Raw genomic sequence first — 27,792 nt, forward strand, 5'->3', positions numbered from 1 at the left:
ATTAAAAAGCTGTAAAAGATTTAATTACAAACTGTGAACAGTGGCTTGAAATGCAAGTTGCAGGTGCCAGCAGAGTGTTGTGTCAGTAGGGTAACCAGAGCATTTGTGCGGCAAACCAGGACCCCGTTGAGCACACGAGAGTGCCAACCCAGCCAGGCGGGCACAAACCAGGACTGTCCCCGCACACGTCAGGGTGATGACAAGGGACTCATTTCTACAAGCTTATTCCCAAACAAGTCAGAAGAGGGAGAAGGTACAATCCCCAGGGCAGAACCAGGTTCTGAAAAGGTCTTTAGAAGGATATAAACTATGTAGCTGCAGACTACATAGTTTTTTTTCCCCCACCAACACCCTGAGCCTGAGCAGGGCCAGTCAGAAATCTCCAGCATTCACCTCCATTACAGTCCCAGTGACCCATCGGCGGGACCACGCCTGTCATAGTTGTTCCTTAGTCCGCAACTGGCAGGGATGTGACCCAGGAAGCGGCTAGCCCAATTGTCTGTATCATCTGGTTCCACTTCCCACCCGAATCTAGGCTGGAGTACAGCCTAATAACTAAATTCTGGCATATCCAGGCCAGATTTAAATTCAAATTCCCACTCCTTCCAGCTACGTAAACAGTTCCACAACCTCCCTCCGACCTCTAGCGTCTTTAGTCTCCACCTCACGAGGTGGTTGTCAGAATGCCACATGTCAGAGCTAATGCAGGTTACCTGGCCAAGAGCAGCTGGCCAGAAGCATGAGTGATCATATCATCGGCATTAATTTCTCCTCTCTCAAAGGCAGAACATGACCTTGAGGGAGCTAGAAGCCCTCCCAAGGGGCTACCCCCTCAGCCTTAGCTGCACCAGTTCTAGGTGCTACCCAGCTGAGCCATGCAACCAGATCCCAGGAAACAGACTAGGTTGGCACTCACCTCTGTGTCAGTCTCCAGACCACTGGTGCCCTTTCGCCAGCTAATAATGCTCGGCCGGCAGAGTGACACCTCTGCCCATTCAAGCTCAGGTATTCGGGAGGAGGGACAGGCACCAGCCTCCTTGGCATCAAACTCTCCTGGACTTTAAACTAGTCAGACCCTGACCTTTAAAGGAGCACAAAGGAAAGCCACCGTGCCAGTGGACATCCCCCTGCACCAGGAAGAGAAGGTGAGGCAGGCAACCCTCCATCCAGTCAGGATTCCATCTGCTTTCAAAAGGCAGCCTGTCACACCTCGGCAGCTCCTCCACCTGCCCTCGGACTCTGGGACCTGGCGCCGCATCATCTAGCTCTCAAGTTCTAAACCTGATCCTTAGAATTCAACAACGGGGCTTTGAACTCCACAGCCCAGGATCATACACAGGTGGAAGAGGGGGCTGGCCCTGTACAGGACAAACAGGGCTCACAGATGAAATGATGGGAAGCCAAAAAGTTCAGAAATGTGGGTTAGCTATAGTTTCAAAATCTGGTAACCTCTACAAATAAAGAGAATTCAAATGTAGGGATGGAGGGATGTAAAGAAACGCTTTCCATCTTCCCATCTCTGGACTGATGCTAACAGTATTCACTGCCTTGGTGCTTTTTGAAATGGCCTAACAACTGATTTCTGTAACATGCCTTATACTTACAAAGGGCTTTCACACATGTCATCACATGTGATAATAACACCTGCAATTTACTGTTATTAACACTATGAGAAAACATCATAGATTTTTCTCCTTTAATTCTGGCTACAGCCTTATGAGGTAGATATTATCATTCTCATTTTTTTAAAAGGGAAACTAAAGGCTGGAAAGGTTTTAAGTCATTCACAAGGCCACACAGCAAAGTGGAGACTCAAACCCCAGCAGTCTGAGTCTAGACCCCATGTTCTGCCTCTCCGAGCAAAAGCAGCCCCAGGAAAGGGCATAGGACTTAATTCGTCAAAGCTCTGTTATCATCTAGCACCAACAGAGGCTTAAGTTCTAGTCTAAGCCTTGCCTCTCACTGGTTATTTGAACTTGAGCCTGTTAATTTTTCTCTTCTCCTCTCAATTTCCTCATCTGTACTATGTGGCATCGGAAGAGATACTTATAAATTCCCATAAAATCAGTGATTCATGTTACCCATCCATAGTCCTGAGAGTCAGATCTTAGCATATCCAGTTTTCAGATGAAGAAATTCAACACTGGTGTGGTCAAAGGGTTGTTCAAGGTCACATAGCTACTTAAAGCCAAGGCTACAATCCTGGCTTCAGACCCCAAACTCTGTAACTCTTTCTACTGGAACATATTCCCAAACCCATTTCCCCAGTGACCTGACCAGATTAGGGCTGTAACCTACAGATCCAGCCGATGGGTCTGAGAAGGTTCCCAGAACTCCCGCTACCCCAGGCCAGGTTTGGTGGCAGAGGATGGCCCTCAACATCTGGGTCAAGCACAACTACATGATTCATTCCATTCCCATCTGTTTTTGAGTCCTCAGCTACCAAATAAGAAAGCAAACTAGGAGCCCCATGAGGCTGGGTGGGGGCTTTGCAAGAGCCTAGTAGCAGAGAATGTAGGAAAACAATGAGTTGTCCCCTACTTCAGCTAGGATATGCTTCAGCCAGCAAGAGCTTTAGGAAGGAGGGCCATCTGGTAGTGAGGGGAAGTTGTCTTCCATGCCTCTGTTTCTGGAAGGCCCTTAACAACATCTCTGCCCGATTCTGAGAGCACAAAGAACAAGTAAATGAACAGCCTTGAAGTCATGGCATTCCTCTCAGCTCCTCGGACTGAGGGGCCATCCCGAAGGGGCTTTCATACAGGAAGTATGAGCTCATGGCAGTGTGTACACTGGGACCCACTCTGGAGCTGTGGGTACAGAAGTGCAGGAGCCAACCCAGAAGGGGATGCTTTATGAGGTCGTAACGGCTAGGTGCTTTCGAGGCAGACCTGTCCCCTCCCCACTTCCCAGAGGCAGAGGCAGAAGTCTCAGCGCAGGAAGAAGTTCCACCACAGAGCCCTGAAGGTGTGGAGCCGCAACTGGACAGCCTCCCCAGAGAGGAGAAGATAGAACCAGTTTGCCAGCTGCAGGCCAACTCCTGCCCCATCCAGGAAGGTCTTGGTAAAGAAGGCAGTGTTGATCCTCACATCCAGCAAAAACCAACATAGCCCTCAGCTACTAGTTACTATGAGATACACAGAGTTACTATGCTCTAGACTTCCTAGATCTATGAAAACTTAGCTGTCCTGCATCCCTTTCCTCATTCAAGGGATTGTGCTAAGTCAGTCTGAGCTGTAATGACTGATAGTCATTTTCTTTTAGACGTTTGCACCCTGGCTGAGATATGTATGCTCATGATGATTTATACCAACTTTAATCAGATGCAATTACCCTGAAATATGCTGTTTCTTTGACCACTTTAGCCAGCAAAGGAGAGGGTGTGCTTATGAAACAACAAATTCACATCCTACTTCTCCTGCTCATTCCCTTGGTCCCCAACGAGGGGAAACAGTCCCTTCAGAGAAGGGACTGTCTCCCCACATCTCCTCACTTCCCAGATGTGGGAGAGGGCAGCAGCTAGTAGATAATTCTTGACCTGAACTTACCTCTGATTTCAGTGTGGTGGTTTGAGGGCTGCCACTCAGAGTATAATGGGTTTCTGTGTAGGTTGGAGCAAAAAGGTGCCTGCAAAGAATAAAAACAGACATTTGTCTCTTTTGCTGATGGAATCCACCCTCCTGCAAACAGTGACCAGTCATCCTAACTGAACTGGGTGTATCACCATGTAGGAGAAACTGGGCAGCCATAAGGGTCTAAGGAACAAAAAGAAGACCAGGAGGAAGTTTCTTATTAACTTTGTCTTCATTGGGATCATGCACACAACCAGATGTAGCCAACAGAACTGCAGCAGTGGTTTTAACTTTTTCTGGGTCCTGGGTACACATATATGCAAACACATACTCAAAACGTCCCAGGGTCTATGGATCCTATTGGGTTGATTTTTCCAAAACCGAATCTACCGACTTTTAGTATAGCACAGAAATCTTCCTTTAAGGGAATACCTCCTCCCTGTTGCACGTTTTAGAGAGATTGTCAATCAAGCGTCCTACCTGACCCTAGCCAGGGGTGACCTGTGATCCCAGCTAAGCCAATAGAATAATACTGCAAGAACTGAGCAGGTGTAATTCATCTGTTCCTTTGTTCCTACTGCCTGGCCTCTGCTTGTCCTTTCTGAGACCTAGTGGGTCCTATTTCCTGAGACCCAGCAGTTTGTGCATTATACTTCCAAAAAATTCCCTGTCTTTTTTCTGAAATTGGACATTGGTTTCTCTCTTGCCACAGACCCTGTGAAGCTAAGAGTCCCTCACCAAAGGCATGGTGACACCAAACAAGGCTCCTAGAATTTCTCTAAGAGTTAAAAGAAAAATAAAAAGCCAAGTGGATGTTTCAAGCAGCTCAGCCATATGAGAAGCAGAAAGCATCCACAGAAAGTAAAGGTGAGGGGGCAAAAACAATTTCTAATGGAAGAGAAACTGAAGTTAACAAAATAAGAATTAAGTAGATCTAAATATGTTAATATGGAAAGGTCTAAAATGGAATTTGATTAAAACAAAAAAATTTCAAGGAAGGGTATATTTTAAAAACCCATTTAAATGAAAAACTAATAGCAATAGACACTACTGTTCACATTAAATACAACAGGAGAAGCACACGCCCATTGTTAATGGTGGTTATCTCAGGGGACTGCTGACGTTCACAACATCTCAGGGGACTGCTGACGTTCACAACATGTAAGTCACTTATTTCTGAAAATTGGTTGATTTTAAAAAATAATCATCATGTATTTATTTTGAAAACTGGAAATCTAATTTGAAAGGGCTTTTAAAAAGAAGAAAACACAGGCTGAGACCAGCACAGAAAGCCAAAAGAATCTGCAGGGCACACCCTGGTTTTGGAAGAGGGGACATCTCCCAGCAAGACAGGGTCATTGGAGAGGATCTCCACTGTCACTTTGGCTCCAAGTTCTGAGACCCCTGACTTTCAAATCCACCCACCCCCTCCACCACCCACCCCCGAGTACAGTCAGAAGGCAAATGCCACAAGAATTCTCTCTTACACTATGTCAAGCCCTTCAACATACAGTCTTGGACAAAGAGAAAAGAAACCCAGTGGGGAACGTAAAAATAAAGCAAAGCACAAAACCCAACTTGTGTAGAGAAACTCTCAATCACATGGAATCTTTGGGTCAGGGGCTAACTTGCCAGGTTTGGTTTCCCAGCCCTTTGTCTTCCTCCTTAGGATCTAACCAGCCAAGGATCTGAGGGAAGAGTGACCCATTTGTCTGAAGGAGATTAGCTATAAGCCCCATGAGGACAAAGGCCAAGCTGTTTTGCTCACCAGTATGTATCAGTGCTTAATATTTATTCAATGAAAGAATGACTTAACTAATTACTGAATGAATGAATGAGTGAATGAATGAATGAATGGATGGATGAGTCATCAGCATACTAGGACCTTAGAACACACACCATCTGGAGTCTGAGAGACTGAAGTTTCGATTCCAGCTCTGACTTTGACTGTCTTTATGGCCATGAGCGAGTTCCTCACCTCTCTGAACTTTTTTTTCTTCTTCTCCAAAAAAGAGGGCAATATACTACTTGATAGGGCTTTCAGACGAGTCAAATGACAAAATGCATGAAAGGGCTCACCCCCAGGCCTGGCACAGAATGGAGCCCAGTAAAGGTCAGTGAGTATCATTTTTGCTCTCGGTAGGGACTGTGATGCAAGAACCCAGAAAAACTGACGGAATCCACCTAACTTGCTCTAACTCTCTCCAGCCATTAAGTCTCCAGCATAACACTTGAGAGAAATGAAAAAGCAATTAGCTCACCCCTACAGCCTTATTTCCTGGCTCTGCTTTCATAGTCAGCATGATGCACGGCTGGTCGGTGGTCCAGAGTTTAATGGTCCACCCCGGTGCTGGTGGGAGATGTGAAATTTCCTGTAGGACATGCACTCCTGGTAGATACATCGTCAGCCTCTTCTGAGTCTTAGGAGGAAAAATCATTTACCCCATGACATTAAGATGCTCCAGTGAGAGCAATCCAGATTGAACCTCAGAGGTGTCCACATTCCTGTGTGTCCTCAGAAGGGTAAGCATCTTTCTGCAGTTTCTTATTCTGAGGACCTGCCCCCGTCACAGCCTCAGTGTCACCAGGCACCTTAAGAATCATTTAGCCCCAATCACCAGACTGTGGGCTCCCTAAGAGCAGGGCCACAGCTGCCTTGTTCCAGGTTTCTCCCCAGCTCCCAGCATCTACCAGGCAGGCAGTACTTGGTTATTCTGTGAATAAGTGGATGAATGAATAAATGAAAGAACCAATGAGGCTTCTACCTTGTGCAGGAATCTGCCAGAGACCGTTCGGCAGGAGACACCTCCGCGATAAGGAGCCCCTAAGACCACCCACTCCATTTCTGATCACACAGAATAGTAGAGGCAGTTCTCACAGAGAACAAACACTACCTCTCTATAACCAGCACTCACTGGCCTCATTCTGTCTCCTGAATCTGCAAGCAATGACCTGCTTCTACCTAACTGCTCTCTTGGGACCAGCAGCATCAGTGTCACCCAGGAATTTGTTTAAAACAAATGCTGACTATGAAAGCAGATCCAGGAAATAAGGTAGTTTTACATTTTAAATTAGTTTAAATGTTGGGCTCCACCCCAGATATACTGAAGCAGAGAGAAACTCTGGGGTTGGGGCCCACCCATCTATTGTAGTAACTATTGTAAGTGATTGTGATGCAGAACCACCGCCCTAGCCCACAAGTCCTTCTCGATATACTTTAAAGGTAGGCAAACTTCAGAGGAAGGTGCCTCATACCCAAGCCCCCATCCCCTTCCTGCCTCCACCACATCCTGGATCATTCTGAGCTTGAGAAACCCAGAAAAACTGCATCAAAATAGTTCACAGGTATTTAAGCATTACCATTTCACCTTCACAGCACACCTGCAAGGTAGGCACTGCCCCTCTCCCACTGTGCAATTGAGGACACTGGGAACTTGGCCTTAGAGTCTAAATTCTCACAGCAGTGTCAGAGCCAGGTTTCCAACCCAGGTCTGTTGGCCCAGACCACACTTTAAAGGCAGTTTTCAGCTCTGTCTCTCTTAGAAGGTGGAAGCATAAAACTAAAGCACTGCCAGGAACCAGGAGTCCAAACCACAATTTGATGGTGATGACAGCAGCCTTGAGGACATACGTTGATATCTCAAAAGGAAGGCCACTGGCTCTTACGTGTGAATATATGCAGAGAAGAGCCATGGGGGAAGCAAAGCACAGGGCAGGAAAAATAGGATGGATGCGCAAGAACTTCAGGGTCAGTTATTTTCAAATAATGACCCTTTCCCCAAATGGGGATGCAGATGATTGCCAGGAAGGTCCTTCCTTCTAGAAGCAAAAGGAAGGGTTGTGTTTCATCACCACCATTTGTGCAATTTTACTGACAGACCAAACTCTGCCTTCAAATGCTCCCCACTGCCCAGTGCTAGGCCCAGCTATGGTCACGTGCCTGAGGGCACCCTGGCGCTGCCCTCAGGACCAAAGGTACTGCTGTCCCTTCAGAGAGAAGGCCCCAGGGCTACTGAGCAGCCCCGCTCCTCCACTCACCCCTCCTCTGGCCACATCTTGCTCTCATCTCCTCCCTGACAAGGGGCTGGCTCAGCAGATCGGCAGGAAGCCATCTCTCACCACTGGAGTGGATTAGGATTTTCAGGAAACAAGTTGTGAGTGATGTGCGTCCAGGAAGAGAGAACGGCTGTCCAAGATTTCCCACCCCACCCCCTCCTTTTTCTGGCTTTGAGGGGAAAGCAGTTTCTGCGGAAGTGCTTCCACCACGCCCTCCAGGCTCAAAGAGGCAGAGACCCTCAGTCACTCTCCCAGTGCTGGTAGCAGCCAGCGAGGGACTGCTCACTTCGGGCTCAACCCAAGGGGCTCAGACCCCAAAGGCCCCAAGCAAAACCTGCATCTTCTGAATCCCACCTGGGAAAACAAGTTGCCTCCCAAATACCAGACTTAAAAAATAAGGTCACCTGCCAGGGGGACAACAGAATTGCCCGTAGCAACCTGGAACCTGTCTGTGCACACAGCCAGACCCCAACAGCACACTGCAGTCTGAAATGGCCCTGACCCTCCTTGCCTAAGGCTCGGGGCTTTCAAAACCAATCGCTTTAAGGCCAATTTACTGTCAGACAAATTTCAAATGCCTCTCTAATGGTGAGGTTTCTGCAACTCCCTCTAGGGAGCAAGAAGCAGCAGGACTAAAACAAATTTGCAAAACATCTTCGCTGTTCTCAACTCCCCCTTCCTCTGCATTAGATAAGCACACCCAGTGAAGACAAAGGGATAACAATTTCCAAACTACCATGAAAAACAACCTAGGCAGACATGCTCAGCACAAGCAAACATGATAGTCCGGTGGCTAGTTAATCCCAGTGACACCCCTCGGCCCCACATCTTGCTTCCTCCAGCTTTTTCAAGGGTATCCCGCCACTTAGGTGCTGGTGATACCTGGGGAGGTACAGCCTTGTTAGTCCCTCTTTTTCTCCCTGGAGGGTCTTCACTCTGCCCATCCGTGTTGGTGAGCAAGCCTCCCTTGCTTCTCGCTCACACTCTTAATGCTGTCGTCATGGGACTTAGCCCAGTTATGGCTCAACCTGGAAATGCTGTGGAAAAATATAAAATCCCAGGCCCAATCCCGGACCCCATACTAGCCCTGCTGAGAATTCTATTCTCTAGAGAAGGACTCAGAAGTCTGTATTTTTAATAGTTTTTCCAGGTGATGCTTTTTTAGGTTCTGGGAATTCTCCTACTCCACTGGATCAATTTTACCATTTTAAATTCTTTTCCCCATTTCTATCCTCCTAATCACCCTCCCCAAACCTAAAGATGATACCAGAGCAGCATAGAAGGAAAGTCCAGGGCTCAGAAAGCTTAGTTCTGAGTACCAGACGCACTACCCTCTAGATGACTGTCCTTTCAAGCCCTGGAGGAAATGAGGCAAAAATGACTGTGCTTCCTTTCAAAGTTGTGCATGAGCACTGTCAAGGCGTGGGCACTGGGAGGCCAGTCAAAGGTTCTTTGGACTCTGTGGGGGAAAACGAGCTTAGAAAGACTATTCACAATTCATTAGGGCAGCTCTTGTGTGCAGCCCTGTAAAATTAGATGTTAACTTTTAAAAACCTCATACGGTACAACAGAGATGCAAATGATTTCCTCCCAGTAGAAAAGATAACTCCAATTTTATTGCTCCCAAGATATTAACCAGTTCTGTACCTACTTGGGCAGTCTTATCTCAGCATTTATTTTTTTCACTATTCAAAAAAACACATATATATGTTATTCCCTTATCTAATTTTAAACCAGTTTTATCATCTTTCTGGTTCCCCCAATAATTAGATAAATAAAACTTTGACAAGTGCTCACCAGTTGCATGAGAACTGTTTCACTTGAGCCACATAAACCCCCTCCATTTCCTCAACTGCAAATAACAGAGTAATAATTACTATCTCACAGCATTGTTGAGAGAATCAAATGAGAAAATACACTGAAATACTAGCCCTGACAGTAAGTTCTGTGAACTTGGGCAAGTGGGTTAACTTCTCTGGGCTCAAGTTTTCTCATCTATAAAATAGAAAGAATTTTAGATTCTATTTCCTAGGGTTAATGTAGAATGTTAGAATAGTGCCTATGAATATTTAAGTTAAGAAATGTGTAAAGTACAAGGTATTTGTGGTCTACAAATATTATTATTTTCTCCAGGAATAGCTATGTACACATATGGCAAAATCTTACTAATCGTTAAATCCAGACAATTGGGTATCTGAGGGCGCATTAGACTAGTCTTTCACCTTTTGGGTATGTTTGAAAATTTTGATATTTTTATTTTGTAAGTAGCTAGGTGATACTATGCAAGTTGCAAGCTACTCAGCCTCTCCCTTTCTTTCAAATGGAAATGCAATGCCCAGGCTGCGAAGGGGTTTCGGAAAGCACAGTGCTATTCTAACGTCACAGCCAGTCCCCACAAGACCTGGCTCAGCCATATTTAGGACAAAATAAAAAATTCAGTAAGTATTGCTTAGTTTTCTTTTGTTTTCGAAGGGAGAGAAAGTAAGGGGGAGGAGAGGCAGCTGTTTCAAAACCAAGATTTCCAAACCGGTGCTCCTTCCACCTCTGACTCCAAAGGAATGAAGCACACCGACGGGCCAAAGGCAAGGCGCTCAGACCAGATCAGGGACGGCCTGGCCCGGGGGCCACAGGGGCCCACTTCCTTTCGGAAGGAACAGAAAGGCCACGGTAGGAAGACCTTTAAACATTGCTCCTAACGTGAAGAGTGTCGCCCTCCGACACCAAGGTCCCTGGAAGACACACCGTCACCGCCGCAGGACCAGCTCCAGAAGCAGCACTGCAAAGCAAGATGGTGCCACCCACACGCCTGGCAACAAGCCGAGGCTCGGCATGTTTTCCTTAACCTTCTATTAAGGAAGTTTCCAAACAATGCCTTAAATCAACACTCCTTTTCACCAACTGCTTCCCATTCCATCTTCTCCCAGTCCCCACAAGACCTGGCTCCCTTCCCACCAGCTCCTGGTCCTGTGTTTTTCTTTTATGTTACATACCAAAGGATGTTTGGATGAGCACTGTTTACTCTTTGGGCCAGCAAGGTCTTTATTTAATCCTCTTCGTGCCTCCCTCTTGGCTGCCTCCAGAAAAATGAGTGACCTCTCTGGGCAAATAGGGCCACCGTTTTGGGATCAGGGCGCTTACTGGCAGGGACCTGGGGGGCACTGAAAACGGCTCACCCAAGGAGGGTTCACAGATCTGTTTTACGTATAGCCCTTACAGGTATTTTCTTGAATAGCCCTTATGGGTATTTACTGGAATTGGCTAAGAACAGTTAAGGGAAATGGAGTACTATCTCTATTACTTCTAAGAAAAATAAGAAACTGAAAACATTGCCTGACAGCTGCCTCTAAAGCAACCAGATTTTGGTAACAGGTTTATCAGATTAACCTGAAGGGAGGGGCTGATGCAGAGGTAACAGCCCCAGTGCAGAGCTAAACTGTTGCTAAGACTCAGGGGAAATGAAGAAAAGAAACCTTCAGGATCGCTGGACCTCTGAGAATATGCTGACAAAGAGGGGACTAGGTGGGCCACCTCATGAAAATAGAGCAAACAAAAGCAGGTGGGTGGAGACCACAAACCAACCTGGCCTGTGAGCGCTTGGTCCCTTTTAGGCTCTGATTAAACATCCCAGTGACTTTGATAAACACCACCCAATGTCTCCTAGCATCCTAAAGCAAAAAGCACAAGCCAAGAAGGTTAGAAGTTGAAGAGCCCTCCTAGATCATAGTGGACATCTGTTATCCCTGCCTCTGGCATTCCTGCCACCTTCTTGGGATAACAGTGTCCCAGTTTGCATTTAGCCAAATGTTCCCGCCTTGCTGCATGCTGCTGGGGGCATCTGGACTCAGTTCCAACAGCCAGGACAATCAGATCACATTTCACTGAATTTCAAGGTGAGTGACACCTGGTGAGAATGGCTGGAGCAGAGTCACACCAGTGGTGGCACCTGAAAACTGTCTATGAATTCCCAGATCTTGTTCTTTCAAGCCCTGGTTCTTCAGCTCTTCCCTCATTCTATGCATTGCCCCATATCCTCCCCATAAAGTTTTTTTGGGGAAGGGAGGTTAGCATATAAATTGCAGAACTGACTTCAACAGAAGAATATTTACATGCCACCCTCTCTTCTCCCAATGCTTCTCCCCCCTCCACTGTTACTGATGAAGAAGTCCAAAAATAGCAAATGCAATTTACCCAACACCACACAGTCATATTTTGTTTCTAAACCCATCAATCTAAATAAACTAGACTAAGCTAAATGTCAGTGGTAGATAATCCAGAGTTAGGTGGTCCGGACTCTCGCAGAAGACAGAGAGGAAGGATGTTTGTGCATCCTCATGAATAACTGCTCATTAAGCAGCATAACACAGTACAAGCAGTGGGGCACAGGGCCTCAGGAAGAACAGGTTCCTCCTGGCTTGAACTCATCAAGTGTTTGCTTGCTCTGCGTCTTTGGCCATGCTGCAGTACCTCTTCTGTGCCTCGGACTCTGAATCTGCAGGCCCACTTACTAATTCCACACATATTTACTGAGGCCAGTTGTGTGCCAGGCACTGCACTATGGTGCTAGGGATGTGAATGAGGCAAGCACAGTCCTCCTGCCCTCCACCAGCACCAGCATCTCCTGTCATGAAGATCAGAGGCTGCCGAAGGGTGGCAGAATATGCCACTTCAGCACAGGATTATTCTGAGCTGAGGGCAATAGAGAAGAAGCAGATACAAGAAAAGCTCCCGGGTCACCCTCTACTTGCCTAAAAGAAGGACAAAAACTTTCGAAAGCAACCCTCCTCCCCTCTCTACCAGGAAAGATAAAAGCCCAGAGGCAACTTTAGACCCTGTTAGCCTGGAGAAGGCACCAGAGGAATCTCCACAACAAATCTTACTGACGAGCCTTTATCTGCTATTCACTGCCCATATATTTACCTGTTCACAGTTTACCATCTTTGGAAGGTTAACCACTTTCCTCTCTCTTGCCACTTCTCTACAAACGTGTTATTCTTTGTAGAGGATGCCTGAATTCTCACTCTTTGAGTTAATTCATTTTTTCCTGAGTATCTCCCATGTATACATGTTACTAAACTTCTACTTTTTACCTTGTTAATCTGTCTTTTGTCAGAGGGTTGGTTCCCAGCTGAAAATGTAGAAATGTAGAGGGATATTATTTTTCCTCTCCTATAGGGTCATCTGTAAAAGAACTTTAGAAACATGAACAGGCCACACAGAAGGTGGGTATTACCCTCTGGTCTCTGAAAGCAAGACCCTTCACATCCCTTCTTCCTTCCTTCCTAGAACTGCTGCAAACCAGTGCAGCAACTGACTTGCAAGTTCCCCTAACAAGCTGCCTGCACAGCTACAGAGGAGGGATGCATGTGCACCAGTGTGTGTCTGTGTGTGTGTGCATGTGTGAGTGCTGAGGGCAGAGAGGAAGGGTGGCTCAGGGATCAGGAACTAAAGATCTCCACTCAGTACTGCTGATCTCCTTTTCCACAGCCACATGCCCCTCGCCACATGACAGTTTAACCTGTGCATTCTTACCCAAGCCCCAAGTCAAGCATCAAAAAGTCAAGAGATTAAAAAGCTTCTAGAATACAAGGAGCCTGACATCTTTCCTGACACTTAGATCACCTTCTTGCCTAGCACTCCAGTCTCCATCCAAAGGAATCCTGTTTCCATGACTTGTCCTTCCTTTCCTGGGTTGGAGGGCCTTGGAAAAAAGGAACCATGCCAGATATAGTGTAGTCATTATAGCCCCTTGGCCCATCTGGACCTCTCTCCAGGGAGCCTGATGTAAAAGGAGAAAATGTAGAGGCTGCAGTTTTTCTGCAAACCCGTAACCTTAGGGGAGAAAGGCGGAGGAAGGGGGGCAGTGGGGCACATGGGAGCTATGGGAGGGTCTGGAAAAGATCTGTAAGCACAGAAGTCATAAAGACCCCATTTCTCCTTAAGTTGGCTGAGGACAGCCTGGCCCAGCTCCACCCACTCAATGATATCATTGTATTCAATGATAAAAAGCTGGCTTGAGAACCCCCAGAGAGGCCCCCAGTTCCTGGGAGAGCAAGTGCTTAGAATTGCAGATAAGGAGTGAAGAGTATGTAAGAGCCCAGATTACAGAGAGAACCCCAAGGACAGACTCTGCTTTTGCTGGGCCTTGCAGTGTCCTGGGAAGAGCACAGGACGCTACTTTTCACACAGATTTTTATCAGTGGATCTCCACCACGACCCTGCAAAGTTGGTGACTGGGGCTTATTACCTTCATCTAATGAGAAAACTAAAGATCTGAGAAAAGAAGTGGCGTGTGGGAGGTCCCGCCATAAGCTAGGGAACAACCCAGGGATTGGACCATGGCCCTGCTACTTCCTCAGGCAGGAACCTCAGACTTTCCCATGAAGCCAACCTCTCCCTCAGACCATATTCAACCCATCTCCCCATCCCTGTGATTCCACCTAAAATATCTTTCTAATTCATCCCCTTCCCTCCTTATCAGCCACACCTCCCTAGATCAGATCACTACGATGCCTCACTACGATCATGATACAGCTTTCGAATGGGTCTCATTACTATTGCTTCTCTTGCCCCTAACAGTTCACCCTCCGCACATCAGTTGGCATAGTCCTTCTCAAATGCACCTTGGATGCTGTCACTATCTGGCTTTCAAAATATTCTTCATCAGCTTCCCACTGCCTTCAAGATAAAACACCCACCCCCTCTAAGAAGCCTTTCAAGGATTCACCCCTGCCTACCCGGCCGACCTCTTCTCTCACCATTTCCTTCTTTCCTCTCACTCTCTGCTGTGCCCATTAAGAACTCCTTTTCATCTTCAAATGTCACTCTTGGCTTTCAGCCTTTGTTCCTGTTACTCATTCCTGCTCCTGGAACCCACCACTGCCTGTATAAGCCAACCCTAGTACCCTCCACCACCACCATACTCCTTCCTGACTTCACTTCTTTCTAGAGCCTTCCCTTCCCTGGTCCAGGGTAGGTTCCCCTTCCCCGTGCTACCACCACCATACTCCTTCCTGACTTCACTTCTTTCTAGAGCCTTCCCTTCCCTGGTCCAGGGTAGGTTCCCCTTCCCCGTGCTACCACGGTAGTCTCAACTTCCCCCATCACAGCCCTGCATTGTTTGGTGATGGTTCAGTCCTCTGTGTCCTCCACTGAACTCTAAGCCCCATGACAGAAGAGACTGCTTGCCATCTCCCTCCCAAAACACCCAGGACTTAGCCCAACGTCTGCCACCTAGTTGACACGCACACTGTTTGAATGAAGGAGGAAAAGGAAGGAAAACCAGCAAGTTATGAATTCCCAGTGAACAGTCCAGAGTTCAAGCCTAGCACCATATAGACTCTCATCAGAAAAGCCAGGGATTCTCTGATGCAATTCACGCCCCTGTTGAGTCTGAGCAAGACCTATAACCCCAGGAGCCCAGGAGCCTATTCATTTAGTGGTCAAGGTGTCAGGCAAAGGTCTGTGTATGTCACTGCATTTTAAATAGAGAAAGAGTAAGCTTATCTTCTTAAAATCAAAATATTTCCTGGGTGAAATGTTAATGTATACAAAACCAGATCGGAGGTCCAGTGTAAGTCTCCTCCTCCCATAGATTTTTCTCCATGGTAGTCATGCTCCATTACCCACACACAAAGGCTGGAGAGCAAAAACATCCCCCACCTTTCAGGGAGTCTGGATGAAGAGCAGAGGCACATCCTTGGAACTAGGGAGAAAATAGAGGTTCTCAAAGCACATCTCCCAGACCCATATGTGTATTCATCCATCACCCGCAAGCCCACACTATACCCTGCTTCTCAGCAGGCGCCTCTGCCTCCCCAGGCTGGGAAGAAGCCGTCTCTGCCTTGTGCTCTGCCCCTTGCCGTCCACGGCTCCACCTCTGTCCCCTCAGCTCAGCCCAAATTTCCCTTCAGTCAGGATGGGTGGGAAAAGGGCTTCTTCTCATCAAAAGTGTAGAAAACTGCTTACCTTTAAAGTACACAGGAAGCATCTTGCCCGGCAGTATCCCGCCTACCTCCCTGACCACATGGTTTCACCTGAGGCAAGACTGAGCCTGACTCAAAGCCAAAAACAGGAGAATAAAAAGTTGAGTTCTCAGCCACTCAAATCCTCACGTAGCCTGGGTGTAGAGGGAAAAAAAAAACCCATCCCTCCTTCCCACACACCACTTTTATGATTTAAAATGATTTAGCTAGTTGGAATACTGAATTCCTAAGACATTATTAGCACTAAAGCTTTGGTTCCCCTGGATTCAGACCAAATATTTATCTGTTAATTTCTCACTCTGAATTTCTTTCTCATTATTCCTCTTACTTCTCCTGCCTCCCTCATTCAAACCCTCCTCTCCTTCAGATGGACCTAGAAGGTATTATGCTAAGTGAAATAAGCCAGACAGATAAAGACAAATACTATATGATTTCACTTCTCAAAACAAAACAGAAACAGACTTACAGAGGTGTGGAGGTGTTGGGGATGGGTGAAATAGGTGAAGGGGATCAAGAAAGAGGTATAAAATTCCAGTTATAAAATACATAAGTCATGGGGATATAATGTAAAACATAGGATGTTCAATAACACTGTAATAATTTTGTATGGTGACAGACAATAACTAGATTTATTGTGGGGGTCATGTCATAATGTATTAAAATATAGAATCACTATGATATGCACTTGACATTAATAGGATATTGTATGTCAATCATACTTCAATAAAAAATAAATAATAATATATTTTTTAAAAGACTCCGTGTCTTGCTTCCTGCAAGACAGAGTGCCAAGTAATCCTACTTAGGGAAGCTTTCTCTGTCCCCCAGTCAGAAATTCTCTCTTCCTTCCTGCCTCCTCAGCACTGTACTTTCACCTCTGTTATTAAAGTTGTAATTTGCCTTGAATTATGCTGTTTGCATGTTTTCTCTCCCACAGAGTGTAAACTGCCAGAGGGCAAGGACAGTATGTTTGCATTCACTTCCTACAGCAGCTAGCACAGGACTTTACACATAGGTGCTCAATCAATATTTGCTGAAATCCACCTTGTAGAATAGTAAAGACCATATTACAGAATTGTAGAATAGAGACAAGTTAGCTCTGGCTTAAAATGCATTGACTGATGAATGGATAAATAAAATGTGGTATATCCATAAAATGGAACACTAGATAGAAATAAAAAGGAATAAAGTACTGATACATGCTATTTAACATGGATAAAACTCATAAACAACCTGATAAGTGAAAAGAGCTAGTCACAAAGACCACATACTTTATAATCCTTTTTAATATGAAATATCCCAAATAGATATCTGTAGTGACAGAAAGCAGATGAGCAGTTGTCTAGAGCAGGTAGGGGTGGGGAGAATGAAGAGTGACTGCTTGTATTAGTTTTCTAGGGCTGCCTTAACAAAATACCACAAACTGAAGGGTTTAAACAAACAAACATAATCTCACAGTTTTGGAGGCTAGAGGTCTAAGGTCAAGGTGCTGGAGGGACAGTACTGCCTCTGGAGACTCTAGGGGAGAATCTGCTCCAGGCTTTTCTCCTCGCTTCTGGCAGTTGCTTGGCACTAACCATCACACCACGTTCTTCCTGTGTGTATGTCTACATCCAAATTTCCCCTTTTTATAAGGACACCATCATATTGGATTAAGGTGCCACCCTACTGTAATACGATCTTAACTAATTATATCTACAATGAGTCTATTTCCAAATAAGGTCACTCCGAGGTACTGTGGATTAGGTCTCTGACATGTGAATTTGGGAGGACACATTTAATCCACAACACTGTTAAATGGCTTCTTTTTTAAATGATGAAAATGCTAAAAATGAGAATGTTGGTGGGGTTACAAACTCTGTAAATATACTAAAAAACATTGAATCATATACTTTAAATGGATGAACCATAAGGTATGTAAGTTATAGCTCAATAAAGTTATTTTTTTTTAAGGCAGGAGAGATTTGACAGTATTTGAAAATAGGTTCAATAAGTGTTTGAAAAGAGTGTAACTTGCAGAAAGCCAAAGGCAATGTGCCTTTATCTATTCACATGTTCCATGTAAATTCCCTCTGAGCCAGTGATACATGTATAGGAGATGATCCTCTAGAAGTACCTTCCAAAGAATATCAGGGGGTTCACTCCAGCACCATTTGTAAAATGAAAAAACAAAGGAAACAACTTAAATGCCAATCAATATGGAGTGATTAAATTAAATTAATCATGACATCTTGATTATTAACTGAATTGGGATAATGGATATAGGATTCATTATATTTTTCTCTCTACTCCTGTGTGTATTTGATTACTCCTGTGTGTATTTGATAATTTGTCATTACAAGAAATTTTAAAAGTTAATTGTGGCATAAACATAAAGTGGAATATCATACAGCCATTAAAAGTGACCAATAAATTTACATGGAAATGTGTCCATGTACTCTCATACTGTGTTGTATGAATGTAAAATAGTACAGACTTTGGGGAGGAATCTGTGGAGTGAGAGGTACAATTTGCCAAAATTAAAACATTTTATACATACATGCTAAATATATACAGCTCTACTTCTAGGTATCAATCCTATAAAAATACTTGAAAATATGCTTAAAGATTATATATAAGCCTATTATGCAGCATTATTTGTAATAGTAAGAAACTAAAAAGCTAACTGTCCATTAATAGGGAAATTAATAAATTTTGGCTCATTCATTTAATGGAATCCTATTTCACCATTAACAAAAATGAAATAGGTCTATAAATGTGCTAATGCGAAAGTGTATTTATCTAGATAAATAATAAAAAAGTAAATTACAAAATAGCATATAAAATATTATCTCACTGATTTTAAAACTCCATTACTTGTGTAATTTTTTCTAGAATTTTATTACCAAAGTTTTCAAACACTGCAAAAGACTCTTATATAAATGATTTGATGATTACCCATGCTATATTTCCAAGTGAAAAAAATAGGTTATACAATGAAGCAAAACTGAAGGAACAAAACAGCAGCAGACTCAGAGACTCCAAGAAGGGACTAGTGGTTACCAAAAGGGAGGGGTGTGGGAGGGCGGGTGGGGAAGGGGGGAGAAGGGGATTGAGGGGTATTATGTTTAGTACACATGGTGTGAGGGACCACGGGGAGAACACAGAGAAGGCACATAGTGGATCTGTGGCATCTAGCTGCACTGATGGACACTGTCTGCATTGGGGTATGGGTGGGGACTTGATAATATGGTAAATGTAGTAACCACATTGTTTTTCATGTGAAACCTTCATCAGAGTGTATATCAATCACATCTTAGTAAAAAATTTTAAAAGAATAGGTTATAAACCTGAGGATACAGTATGACCCCATTTGTATAAGCTTACATGGGGTTAAAGAAAACTATGCAAAATACTATGTTCAGGATAAACGCTCACTCATGGATGCCAGCTATCGCTGTTATCTTAAGGTAAATAGCCTGTTGGTAAATAGATCTTAAAACTCAAGAATGAACCTCTGGCTTCCTGCAAGTGCATGGCTTCCCTTCATGCTGACAAGGGTCCATCTAAGGCCAATAGGGCAGCTGACAGCTTCCTCCCATTCATGTTACCCTGTGCTCCTGCTGAAGGGCCGCCAGGAGAAAAAAGCTAGAGACAAAAGAAAACCATGGATATCCTTCCTGGCTATACAGGCAGCCCTGGCTGTGGGTCCCTGGAAGGAGACAGAGCCAGAACCAGTGAACAAATCCTGACCTCCTTATCGGACAGTGGGGAGCCTTGCCAAGGGAAGGGCTGGGCACTGATTCTGCAGGCACAGAAAAGACGTGCAGTTTGGCGGACTGGAGAACCCTGCAAAGCCGTGTTCTTGAGATACAGTTAGGTCAAACTGGGCATGGCTGAGAGCAGAATTGAATTTCCTCCCAGGGCAACAGGTTTTAAGGTCAACTTCTCTTAATGACATTTGGAAACAACACAGGGGAATTCCCTCTTACTTCATTCTTAAATGTTTTTCCAACCCTGCAAATCACAAATAATAGCAACTATTTATTGCACTCTCACAGTACACCAGGCATCATGTAAGTCCTGTATGGGCATTACATTATCCTATTCAGTCAATATCCAGCAAGGCAGCCACTATTACTAGCCTTATGGAGTGGATGAGGAAAGAGACTTGCAAACTTGCAAAGTTGTAACTTGCAAAGCACACTTTGGAGGGGGTTGGGGGAGGTGGTGGGGGTGCAAGGAACCAGGCTGTGAATCCATACCTGCCTGGATTACACACACTGTACAGTACACTGAAATCCAAATTCTAACCAGGGCCTAGGGAAGGCAGAAGGAAAGGGAAGAGGGAGGCAGAAAAACAGAGAAGTAACACCAATGCTAACCAAAGAAGAGCATAGTGAGCAAGGGCAGGGCCTTCAAGAAGCAATACAGCACCATGGCTAAGAGCCTGGGCTCTGGAGTTAAACAGACCTAGCTTCACATCCTGGGTCTGTCCTACCCACCCAGGCGAGCTTGAGCAAGTTGCTGCTCCATGCTTCAGGTCCCCATTTGCCAAATAGGGCTAATACAGGTATCCACACCTCCTTGTTGTAATGATTCACTTGGATGAACCATGCAAAAACATCAGAACATCAGTGTCTGTTATACAGGTATCTTGTACAGTGTAGCTATTACCATAATTGTTGACATCAGTATTAACATCTGGCCATCATTCCTTAACCAGAAGTTATGTGAAGGCAGACTGAGCATCACAGAACATGACCCAGAAATTAGGAAATGCTTAAGTGATAACTACACACACTGTTTCTCAATATGTTTTTCTCTTGTCACTTTCATACTTGAAGTCAGTCAGAGGAGCCACACGCAACATTTTGCATTACCAAAATACTTTAGAAAATTTTTATTCATTGACTTTGCATTAATGAAAGTTAACACATATTTAAACTTGCCTGTTATGTGCTGGGCATTGTACTAAGCACATCATAATTTATTATCTCTAAACTTCATAAATACTGTCTATTCATTTCCTGTGGTTGCTATGTAACAAATTACACAAACCTGGTGGCTTAAAATAACAGGAAGTTATTCTCAGACAGTTCTGGAGGCCAGAAGAACAAATGAGCTAATCCTGAGCTGAAATCAAGGTGTCAGCAGGACCTTACTCCCTCTGGGAGTTTCCATTCGTTGCCCCTTCCAGCTTCTAGAGGCTGCCTACACTCCTTGGCTTATGGCTGCGTCACACCAATCTCTGCCTCTGTGGTCACACTGCCTTCTGCTCTTCTGTCTATGACCAAATCTCTCTCTACCTCCCTCTTATCAATTTATGTGCACTTTCATTAAGGCCCACCCAGGAAATCCAGGATAATCTCCCCTCCTCAACATCCTTGACTTAATCACACTTACAAAGACTCTTGTTTGCCATGTAAGGTAACATCGTCCCATGTTCCAGGGATTCGAAAGTGGACACTCTGGTGAGTGGAGGCATTTTTCAGCCTACCGCATCCTGCAATGAGGTATTGATGTCTATTTTATATGCAGGCAGTAGAATATATAAGAGGCAGGTACACCTGAGTTTGAGTCTTGGGTCTGTTCGATATTGAGTAAATTACTAGAACATTGTGAATATAACAAGAATATCTCCTTCAAAGGACTGCCATGAAGATTAAACAAGACAGTCTATGAAATGCCTTTGCACTATGAGTGGCTCTCAGGAAATACTCAGGAATACTCTCCATTGTATAGCTGCAACCCTTCAGATCACTTCTCCTAATTACTAAAGCTGATTTTATGCAATGTACCCTAAGCAATATCATGTTCCCAGTGATTTAGAAATAATGGAGACCCTGTCCAAAGATCACATCAGATTGGCTGGCAATCCATTTGATCTGCAACTCCAGGAGTTCTGGACAACCATGGGAACTATAAAGGAACTCAATCTCAGTCTACAAAGCTACATTTGAAAACTACAACTCAAACAGGACCAGGAGGTCTCTCTGGAGCAAGATGTGTCTAGTTCAGTACTTGCAATTTAAATCCACTTATGCATTCGCTGCCTCAGAGCCCATGCAGCAGGGTTAATTCAGCTCCTGATATTTCAAAAAAATGTTTGAAGAAAATTTCAAACACTCACAGGCAGCTCTCATCAAATCCTGGTGTGTCCCCACCCGTCCATTCAACGGTTTCCTTGGCACCAGGCTCCTTGGGTGTTACATTGTCAGCTGTGAGGAATGGGGAGCCCAGCTGTGTGCTGAGTTTGGAAAAACATTTTGAATACTTTAGATCTGCCAAATACTTGGTTAAAGAATGATATCCTCTAATTTCTTAAGCCATGTGTATTTTAAGTGAAATGTAATCCATATGTCTGTGACTCATTTAAATACAGCTCAGGAAAGCCTGGTTTACCAAGAACACTGGGATATCATGTAAGCCTCTCTTTAGCTTCTCTTTCATCCAGGAAGTTGAATTTTGCCAACAACAAATGATGCTCCTGACAAGAGAGGGTCAAAGAGAGCTATCCTTTATCCTAGATAAGGTGTGAAAGTCTACCCCTGAGCTAAGACTGGGACGGATGGGGGATAGCTCCATGGCCTGGAAGTATTCAGGGTTTTGATCCAGATCAGCTACATATTTCTACAAGGCCTCCTTGTAGTACAGTTCAAATAGGTTGAGAGAAAAAGAAGAAAATTAGGCAACTAGATCACTCCACTAGCAGTGAATGACTGCTAATTTTCCAAATTGTAGCCTGATTTCCAGGACAACAAAAGCAGACTCTTTCCCTATGGTTTCTCTAAAGGAGTGGTAAGAAATTTGAGATATGAAGAGAGATTCAAGTCAGAAGCAATGATGGGTACTGTAATCAGCAAACCTCTAAATGCCCAAATTCTGTCTTGACAGTTAATGTTCCCCATGAGGTTTGGAGGTTGACACAGACACAAAAGAAAACAAATATCCATTAATAGCTAGACTTGTGCAAACAGGATCTCTCTTTAGCTAACCGGGCCAGTGCACAATGAATGGGGTAAAACCAAAGGACATCTCTCCTTTTCTCAAGCCAAAACGAATCTTAGCATCATCTGGACTCAAGGAAGGACATATACTGAAGAGATGAGTATTCCAGAATGTGCTTAAGAGACTAGTATAAAGAAGTATATGGCCAAAGGTCCTCTGGGCAAAGTGCCTGCTAGTTGAGCTGCTTATTTGTTTTTGAAGGTGACCTTGTAATAATCCTGACCTCTGGTAATGCAGGCCAATGAGCTTCCTACAAGCTGGTTCACCAGTTCCACATGCCCTCCTCTTGGGGAAAAGCGGAAAAAAGAGACAAGAGAGAGTCAGGGCCTACCTCCCCCCAGAGGTGTCATCTCCCCAGATGCCTGTGGTTAAGGAAGATTCTGTTCGATTTCAGCAAGCAAGTTTTTGTGCAATATGGTTTCTGGGTTGATGAGGCAGTCCACAGAGCATGAAGGAAATCACATGGAGAAAAAAGATTATGGATTTATGTCTCAAAATTGTGGGCTGAGAAAATAGTAGCCCATCATTTCTTCCCTATAATTTCCTTTCTAGTGTTTATGCTGCTTAAACAGTGGGTCCTGAGCTAGTAGTTCATCCTCAACTTCAAGGTTCATGGTTTTGGGGGTACCCACCTTTATCATGCTGCCCCCCAGGAATGTCTCCACAACTGGAGAGCAAACTCCCTGAGGCAGGGACTCCTTTTCCATTTTTCCACTTAACACACGTCCTCTAAATAGATGGTGAAGGAAAAGCTCCTAGAGCCCAACTGGGATAAAATCCCCACTTTACAGATGGGAAGGCTGAGGCCTAGAAGGGCCAAGCTGGCTTGCTGACCAGTACATCGTCTGTCTCTGAACTCAGTACTCTCTCCACTGCCTCAATCACAAGTCGGGTTCTCCTCACAACAGCTAGGCACCAACATTTGCAGATGATATGTACATGAGTGAGTAAATGCAAAGCAATGTAATATATACCTTATGAGGGCAGCACATTACTTCCATGACATATAGCTGAGTCTAAAAAACAAGGTAGAACCCTCTGCATAGTATAATTTCATTTCTGCTCCTCCCTGCCCTGACAAAAATAGCCTGTGCATGTGCTTCTATGTGACTGTATCTATGAATCTCTATGTATGCGTTCTCACATGCACAGAAAGGTCCAAGGAATGCCCACCAAACTGTTAACAGTGGATTCTCCTTGTGGGTGGGAGACTGTCATTCTTTTGCTTATTATATTTTGGTACTACTACATGGTTTACAATGAGTATATATTGCTTTTGCAATTAAAAAAACATGAAGCAAGAAATAACAGTAGCCACCATTTACTGACCAGGCACTATGCTGGACCCTTTACACTCACCAGCTCATTTCATCCTCCCCATGACTCTGTGGCATGGCACTATCATTATACCTCTGCCATTATAGGGAAACTGAGGCTAAAAGAGGACAGACAGCTAGTAAATGGCAGAGTCAGAAACTGAACCCAGGACTGTGTGGCATGAAAGCCATAATCAGATATTCCAATGATGTCACTCTATTTTATTTGTACTCAATGAGAGAAAAGGGTGTGTGTCTCCCATGGAATGTCATCCATATTTCCTGAGTTGCTTCACAGCAGAAAAAGGCTGCCAGCTGCTGTGCTGTTGAACTAAGGCACCCTGGGGTGTCTGCTGCCTGAGCTGAAGGCCCGTTTGCTACAGCCCAATCTCCTGGCCCAACCCCTGTGCTCCTCCGTCCTCACCATTCTTGGCGATCTCTCCATGTGTGAATTCCATTAAAGGCTTGCTCACTGCTATTTTGGGCTGTGCATTAGCACGTGGGCTTTGATTTAATGGGATCAGGCCAGACACCTCAGGATGATGAAAAAGAAATTAGAAATGTCCTCTCCCTCCCCTCAGACTCCCAGAAGCCCTTGCCCTCAGCTCCTGGGAGGCCTGAGAATCCAATACATGGGGAAGTGTATCAGGGGTGGGGGGTGAGGATGGGAAATGGAAACCTTCATGGTCTATCAGGGACTTGGAGCTTGGCTGTGCCTTCTCCCTGGAACTGTCATTTCCACAGGGCTCACTTCCTCGCCTCATTCAGGTCTCAACTCAAGTATTAATTTACTGCCAAGGCCTTCTCTGACCACCATTCTGAACCAGCACGTCCCTCCCCAATCCCTGTGCTCCTGAGCCCTTCTGCTGTTTAGTTTCCTCCACAGCACTTATCATTGGATACACTACACATTCACTTATTTATTTACTATTCCTGCCCCCAGAATATAAGCTCTATTCCGGCAGAAATTTTTATTCACAGCTGTGTCTACAGTACCGACACCAGTGCCTGGAAGGGTGCATAGTGGATGATAAAAATGAATGAATCAGTTATGGAAGTTAAGAATCAGTGCCTCAGGAGTCAGCACAGGGCCTAGTTTCCCCTCAAGTATCAAGGGATCAAGAGAACTTTAATGCATTGATTTGGAAAGCCAATAACAACTTCATCCGCCTTAAAGCTGTTTTGAATCTGGACTTGCAAGCAGCATGAATGAAGAGACTTTGGGAAGTAAACACACTAGGAAGTCATGTGCAGTTGAAGTTCCTCTTGCTAACACATGTTCAAAAACAAAAAGCCCAATTTAGACGAAAATAGCAGGAAGCCATTCCCGAGGGATACCTGGTGAGGTCATATTGCTTGGCTCTGCTGCTTCCATTTTTGTCAAATCTCCTGCCTTTTGCCAACTCAAGGAGTCCGGGAACCACATCCAGCCCCCCACTGCTCACTGGGAAACCAGATAGCTGCTTAGAGCAGCAGACAATAGAACCACATCCACGGGCTCTCCTCCAGAACCCAGTGTGGGACAATAAGACGCACAACAGCCATCACTCGCTGTGTGCTCTGTAAGCACTTTGTGCACATCACCTCATTTTGGTCCTCATAACCACCCTATGAGATCAGCATTACTCTTCCCATTCTATAGATAAGTAAACTGAGGTTCCAAAAGATGCAGCGGTTTACCCCAGGTAACACAGGTGGTAAGCTGAATCTGGGTTTCTGTGACTCCAGACCCAACTCAACAACACAAATGATCCTCGTCTCACTTGATAACTTGCTGTGTGACCTTAGACAAGAGCTTCTCCCTCTCTGAGTCATTCTACACCTACACAGAAGACTCCTGCAGTCAATGTTTTCTAAGACATCTTGCTGCTCTAACGTCCTATGATCTTTTGCAAAGGTTCCAAAACATGAGGGAAGCATGAGCCTTGGTTTCCCTGCTTGGCCAGTCCAACTCTGAAGGATTTGCCCATGGCACAAGTCCATCTCTTGGACTGTCAGAGGAAACTGAAAGGTCAAGTGCTCCACCTGGGCAGACTAGGACGGATCAGGCTCAGGTGGCAGAAGGGAACTTTCAGACTAGACCTGAAAGTCTGGGCCAAGAGAAACAAAAGAAGGCGCCTGAGAGACTGTCAAGAACAGAGCCTCTGAGGGCCTTTCCCTATGTGACCAATGGAAGATGATGCAAGGAGAAACTCCGGTAGCAGAGCCTGCACCGTCTGGGATGCAGCCAGTCAGGTCTTTTCCAGGAAAATGGGTCAATAGGAACACATTCTTGGGCTGGTTTTACTCTCAGAAGGAAAGTAGCAAAAATGTGTGAGATGCCACCTTTCTGGCTTCCTGAAGGCCACCATCCACTGGAGGCAGAGGAGAGACATGCATGAAGCCCATTACTGCTCATGCTGCAGGAGTCATGCTTTTACTACAACCCCAACTCCTTTGCAAGTGTCCAAATGCCCAAATTTGGAATAATTTATATTCTTGCTTTTCTTCCAGGCTTAGCAGCCATTCCCATCCTTCTAGACAGGGGAAGGTCCCTATCCATTCCTTTCTTGGCAGTGATGTGTTTGATTACTCATCTGCTTCCAGGCAATTCTGGAGTTTGCCAAAAGGAGACAGGCAGTTCTCTGAACCACGCAGCCTTATCTGCAAGCCTGTGCAGCAGAATGAAAGTGGGACCATTGGTGGGAAAATACCAAAGCCTTCAGAGTCCCCTGGCCAAGTAAGCAAGCTCTCCAATGTCCACGCAGATTGGGAAGGGCAGAACAATGGGCAACAGCCATGCATTATGTCTACTCACCTGCTCGATAACATAAATCAAGATACAACTGCACTTGATAGCAAATCAATGTGGAAATATTTCTGAGCCAGGAAGCCACCCAAGATGAGTGAAATGAGGAAGATGGAAGAACTAGCCTAGTGAAGCCACGAGACTGCTGACCTTGCCCATTCTCAGACACACACACACACACACACACACACACACACACACACACACACAGCTTTTTGTGCCTGCAATGAACTCTAAGAGGCCCCTCAGGGAAGACGTTACAATGTCCAGTAACTTCACAGCAACTCAAGAGATTATGGAAGTGTTGTCTTTGCAAGACGCTCCCGACAAAGGAACCACGGATTGAGAGCCTGGGTCACTTGACCTGCAAACTGCTTCCGTGCAACACAGCAGCACCTGCATCCGGTGCTGACGTGGAAATGAGCTGTTTCATTTTAGACAAAGGAGAAGTCCACTTACTCATTCTTCTCCAGGTCCAGGATCAGTTCTCGCCCCTCAGCCATCACCCTGAGCTCAGCTTTGAGTGGATGCTAAAAGCAACAACAGGACAATGTCAGTCCCTGAAAGCAGGCACGAGGCCTCCAGGAATGGGCGCAGGACCTGGCACCATGCACTGACACTAACCCACAGGATGGGAACATGAAAGGGCCAACTGTATGTCCAGCCCAAACATGAAATAACTTCAGTCCCAGGATGACCCAGTTCCCCTCCCCATCTGCCTTCTCCAGAAGATAATAGAAAGAAACTCCAAGCTGAAACGTGGCTGCAGTGTTGCATGCAGGTCTGGTAGGGCCAACACCTGAGAACACGGTCTTCAACAAGGAAGTCTGTGTGGAGTTGTATCTGGATTCAAGCACAGGCTCAGACACTGTACATATGAATGTGGGCATGTTACTGAGCCTCCCTACAGCTCAGTTTCCTCATTTATAAAATAGAGATCATAATAGTCAACCTTATGGGCATCTTGTAAGGATTAAGTGACATAGTACACGTAAAGAATTTATAACAGTGTGTGGCACACAGGAAGCCCCCAGTACATCTTGGCCGTAATCTAAAATACCCAGGGAAGCCTCTTCACAGTGAGCTCTAAT

General features: G+C 45.1%; 1 protein-coding gene across 2 annotated transcripts in view; it reads right to left on the reverse strand.

Annotated features, from left to right (window-relative positions):
- The window catches only part of ADAM19 (ADAM metallopeptidase domain 19), a 76,242-nt gene that overhangs the window by 41,840 nt on the left and 6,610 nt on the right, over positions 1 to 27,792 (reverse strand). For both annotated transcript variants that reach the window (XM_017677270.3, XM_037025116.2), the window contains exons 3-4: positions 27,161 to 27,231; positions 3,546 to 3,624 (exon numbers count right to left, since the gene is read on the reverse strand). In XM_017677270.3, coding sequence (XP_017532759.2) covers positions 3,546 to 3,624; positions 27,161 to 27,231 — 150 coding nt within the window. The remainder of the gene's footprint in view (positions 1 to 3,545; positions 3,625 to 27,160; positions 27,232 to 27,792) is intronic.

Source organism: Manis javanica, chromosome 1, assembly GCF_040802235.1.
Source record: "Manis javanica isolate MJ-LG chromosome 1, MJ_LKY, whole genome shotgun sequence".
NCBI classification, from domain to species: domain Eukaryota; kingdom Metazoa; phylum Chordata; class Mammalia; order Pholidota; family Manidae; genus Manis; species Manis javanica.